The sequence below is a fragment of the Sapajus apella genome, unplaced genomic scaffold (assembly GCF_009761245.1).
Source record: "Sapajus apella isolate SASKATOON/1434 unplaced genomic scaffold, GSC_monkey_1.0 scaffold126, whole genome shotgun sequence".
In the NCBI taxonomy this organism is placed as follows: Eukaryota; Metazoa; Chordata; class Mammalia; order Primates; family Cebidae; genus Sapajus; species Sapajus apella.
In genome coordinates, this window is record NW_022437066.1 from 1011753 (window position 1) to 1015524 (window position 3772).

General features: G+C 67.3%; 1 protein-coding gene across 8 annotated transcripts in view; it reads right to left on the minus strand.

The window, feature by feature from the left end:
* GRIN1 (glutamate ionotropic receptor NMDA type subunit 1) overlaps positions 1-3563 on the minus strand; it is a 29556-nt gene extending 25993 nt beyond the window's left edge. For 7 of the 8 annotated variants that reach the window (XM_032261779.1, XM_032261774.1, XM_032261773.1 and 4 more), the window contains exons 1-2: positions 2951-3511; positions 316-450 (exon numbers count right to left, since the gene is read on the minus strand). In XM_032261779.1, coding sequence (XP_032117670.1) covers positions 316-450; positions 2951-3208 — 393 coding nt within the window. In that variant the 5' untranslated portion in view covers positions 3209-3511. Of the gene's footprint in view, positions 1-315; positions 451-2950 lie in introns of all 8 variants that reach the window. The other variant, XM_032261778.1, reaches the window with a different exon arrangement.
* Positions 3564-3772: the final 209 nt, after the last annotated feature.

The window sequence follows — 3772 nt, forward strand, 5'->3', positions numbered from 1 at the left end:
TGTGTGTTAGTGAGTGTGTGGTGCCATGAGTGAGTGTGTGGTGCCGTGTGACTGTGTGAGTGTGTGGTGCCCACACTGTGTGAGTGTGTGGGCCCACATGCGATTGTGCATTGTGTGTGTAAGAGCTCGTGCATGTGACCGTGTTTGCAGATGTACAAGCTGGACGCATGCGAGTGTGTGGCCGTGCATGATTGTGGGGAGCTGTGCGCGAGTGCGTGTGAGGCTGCGGGGTGTGGTGGGTGTGTGGTTCCACCTGAGCAGAGCAGGGCTGCGTGCGGGGCCGGGGGCCGGCGCCTGGCTGACTGCCCGGCTTACCTTGTCCGAGTAGATGGACATGCGGGTGGTCAGCCCCAGCACGGGGATGCGGTAGAAGCCGGCTGTGTAGGAGACGGGGGTGGGGGTGAAGTGGTCGTTCGGGGTCGGCGGGTGGCTAACTAGGATGGCGTAGACCTGTGGACACAGGAGACAGGGTCAGCGCAGCCAGGGGCGGGCCGGCGCGGCTGGAGCCTGAGATCTGGAAGCAGCAGGGGCTGAACGCAGCAGGCCGAGGCGGGGGCTGGGACACAATTTGGGTCCATGCTACATGCCCAGGCCCACGTGCACACATGCCCGCAGGGCAGGAGAAGACCCATCCTCATCCTCCATCAGCCAATCGCAGACTGGCAGAGGCAGAGCAGGGGCTGAGGGGACACAGGGGGAGGGCAAACCCCATCTGGACCCCCCCTCACACCACAGACACCACCTCAGCCTCCCCTCACACCACAGACCCCACCCGGACCCCACCTCACACCGCAAACTCCACCCGGACCCCCCCTCACACCGCAGACCCCACCCGGACCCCCCCCACACCGCAGACCCCACCCGGACCCCCCCTCACACCGCAGACCCCACCTGGACCTCCCCTCCCTTCCCTCACTGCCAACCAGGGCTGTGCAGGTCTTTGCCCCTCAAAAGTCAGGTGAAGGCCTGCCCTTGTGATGTCCCTGGGGCCCTGAGCACAGGATGCACACCGGGGTGGGGGAACGGGGAGAACGGCTGGTCCCCCATCATGATGGCCTGGACGGTGGGAACCCACCTGTCCGTCCCGCTGGGCCAGGGGTGGGGCCAGCCCACCTCCCGAGACGGGGCGGGCAGCTCCCAAGGCCTGTTCGGGACTTCAGCAGGAAGCAGCTAGAAGCTGCCAAAGAGGCCCAGGTCCCTTTAGCTGGTGTCTGCAGGCGGGGGCCGGAGGTGGGCTCCGTTTGAACAGCCAGCCCTTACTTTGAGTGCTGGCCTCATCCTCAAGGAAGGGAAGGGAGGTGCGGCGGGGGTGCGGGTGGAGCCCAGCCTTCCGGCCCAGGATCAGGGCCCTACGGGGCAGGTCTAAAGCCAGCGACTCAGCCCCCTGGAGCAGACACCTTGCCTCTCTCCCCAGCCCCTCCCAAGGCAAGGAGGCAGGCAGCTAGGGTCCACACCGCCCCCTTCACACCACAAGACCCTGCGTCTGTCCCCAGCTCTGCCTGAGCCTCTTAGTGCTTCTGCGATGGGGCGGGTGCACCGCATGCCCCCACGTGGCAGGACGGGACCTGGCAGGTGTGCCCATGAGTGGCAGCTGCTGCTGCCCTTGCCTCTGCTCCAGCGGCCATGCCCACAGACAGACAGCAGCACTGGGCGTGGGTTGAAGCAATGCCCCAGAATGGCCCCTCCTGGATTTCCCGAGTCCACCTTCTGTGTGTTCCCAGATGGAACACGTGACCACAGCCACTGGCTGCAGACGTGTCCCCCATCCCATCCCATGGTGTCCTGGGCTGGGGCATGGGGCGGCTTGTGAGGTGGGGAGGGAGGAGCTCTGAGAAAAACTGGCATGAGCCCCACAGCTGAAGCTGTTTGGAGTGGTTCTCCCTCCCCAGCTCTCGCCTCCAGCCTGGACTCAGAGGTGCCTGGCAAAGGTGCACAGGGCCGTGTGTGAGCACGTAGTTAGGGTTCACGTGTGTGCTGGGATGTCCGCATCACATGCCCGGCATGTCTGTATACGTGCGTGTGCATGCCTGGAACAGGGTGTGTAAGCATGCAGGTCTGCATGAGCATCTGGGAATGCATGCCAAGCGTGTGTGGCAGGAGCCCATGGGTTCTCATGTGACATTGATTGTGTGATGCTAGGTGCATGAGTGTGTGCTAACGTAACATGTGAAGTGGTGTGGGCCTGCGTGTCCACGGGGGTGGTGTGTCCGCCAGGTAGGCACGAGTGAGCAGCGCTAGGCTGGAGTCTGTCCTGCCTCTTACATAAAAGGCTGCATTGCAGATCCTTGCAGCCTCATTGGAATTCAGCAGGCGCTCCGCCCAGGGGCGGACAGCTCCGACAGGCAGAATCCCAGGAGCGCGTCCTCCCCAGGAGCGCGGCCACCCCAGGAGCGCGGCCACCCCCGCAGCGCTGGCTGCGACAGCTCCCATGCCCAGGCGCCTCTCGCGTGTGCACCCCCACTCCCACCCCCACAAAGTGCCCTGCTTTGGCAGCCGGGCCGTTTCCCTTCCCACGCAGACCCATGGGAGATGGCAAGGGAAGGGAGGCAGTGCAGGAGAACCTGGACGCAGATACAAAGATGGCCCCATGCCCCTTCCTGCTTAAAGCTCTGCGGGGCGGGCATGTGGCTGGACGGGCGTTTCTGCCTCCACGCCCCGAATGCCACCCCACACTGACGCACGCCAGCCCCATGTCTACACACACCGGTCAGGGCCCGGAGCCCCAGGGACCCTCTGAGGCCCAGCCAAGGTGGCAGGTGACTGGTCTCAGGTCAAGATGGGGGAACCAGCAGACCCTGGTGTTCGGTTCCTAGTGAGGCCGGGCCTCCGGGAGCAGCCGGCTGACTCGGGGTGGTGTCACAGGGAGGAAGGGGGCTCGGAGAGGATGGAATGAAACGGGGAGTGGGGTGCAGGGGGGAGGGGGAGGCGGCGGCGGCGGAGGTGGGGGCACCTGGCTGGAGATGAGGTCCTCGCACACCGACAGAGCCATCTGGATGGCGTTGGGCTTGTGCGTGACGGACGTGGCGTTGAGCTGGATCTTCCAGGAGCCGTGGCGCTTGTTGGCCTGGTTCACGGCCTCGCGGAACATCTGCTCGTGCTTCCGCGTGCTCAGCACCGCGCCGATGTTGACGATCTTGGGGTCGCACGCGGCGCGGGCGACGGAGCAGGAGAAGAGCAGGGCGAGCGTCAGCAGGCGCATGGTGCTCATGGGCTCCGGCCGCGGGCCTGGCTCTGCGCGGCGCGAACGCGGGGCCCTCGGCGCATCCCCCGCGGGGCTTCCCGGCCGCCCTGCGCCCGCCCGGCCCCGCGGGCTGTGAAGGCCACGTCTCCCCCGGAGCCTGGTGCCGGGACGTCGGCCGCGGGAAGGGGCGCGGGAGCGCGCGCGGGGGCACCGGGTCGGCCCCACGCGGCCGGCTCTGTCCGCGGTGCTGAAGCGGGGCCCGGCGCGGGGAGGGCGCGGCGGCGGCTCCGCGGACGGCGCCGGTGCGGTCCGGACGCTGCGGCGACTGCAGCAGCTGCAGAAACGCGAGCGGGGCCAACGTCTCCTTCCCCTCCCGCCGCCCCCGCTTCCCGACTCGGAGGCGAAGGGGGCGCCTCCCGCGCCGGAGCGTGCGCCTGCGTTCGCGTGAGCGTGTCAGTGCGCGTGAGCCGGGGGGCCCTGTGTGCGCGCGTGTGCGTGTGAACGCGTGCCTGCAGGGCCTGGGACAGGGGCCTGTGCTGCCCGGACCTGCGGGGAGCTCCGTCTGGGTCGCTGGAGGGGTCCGGGCCACCG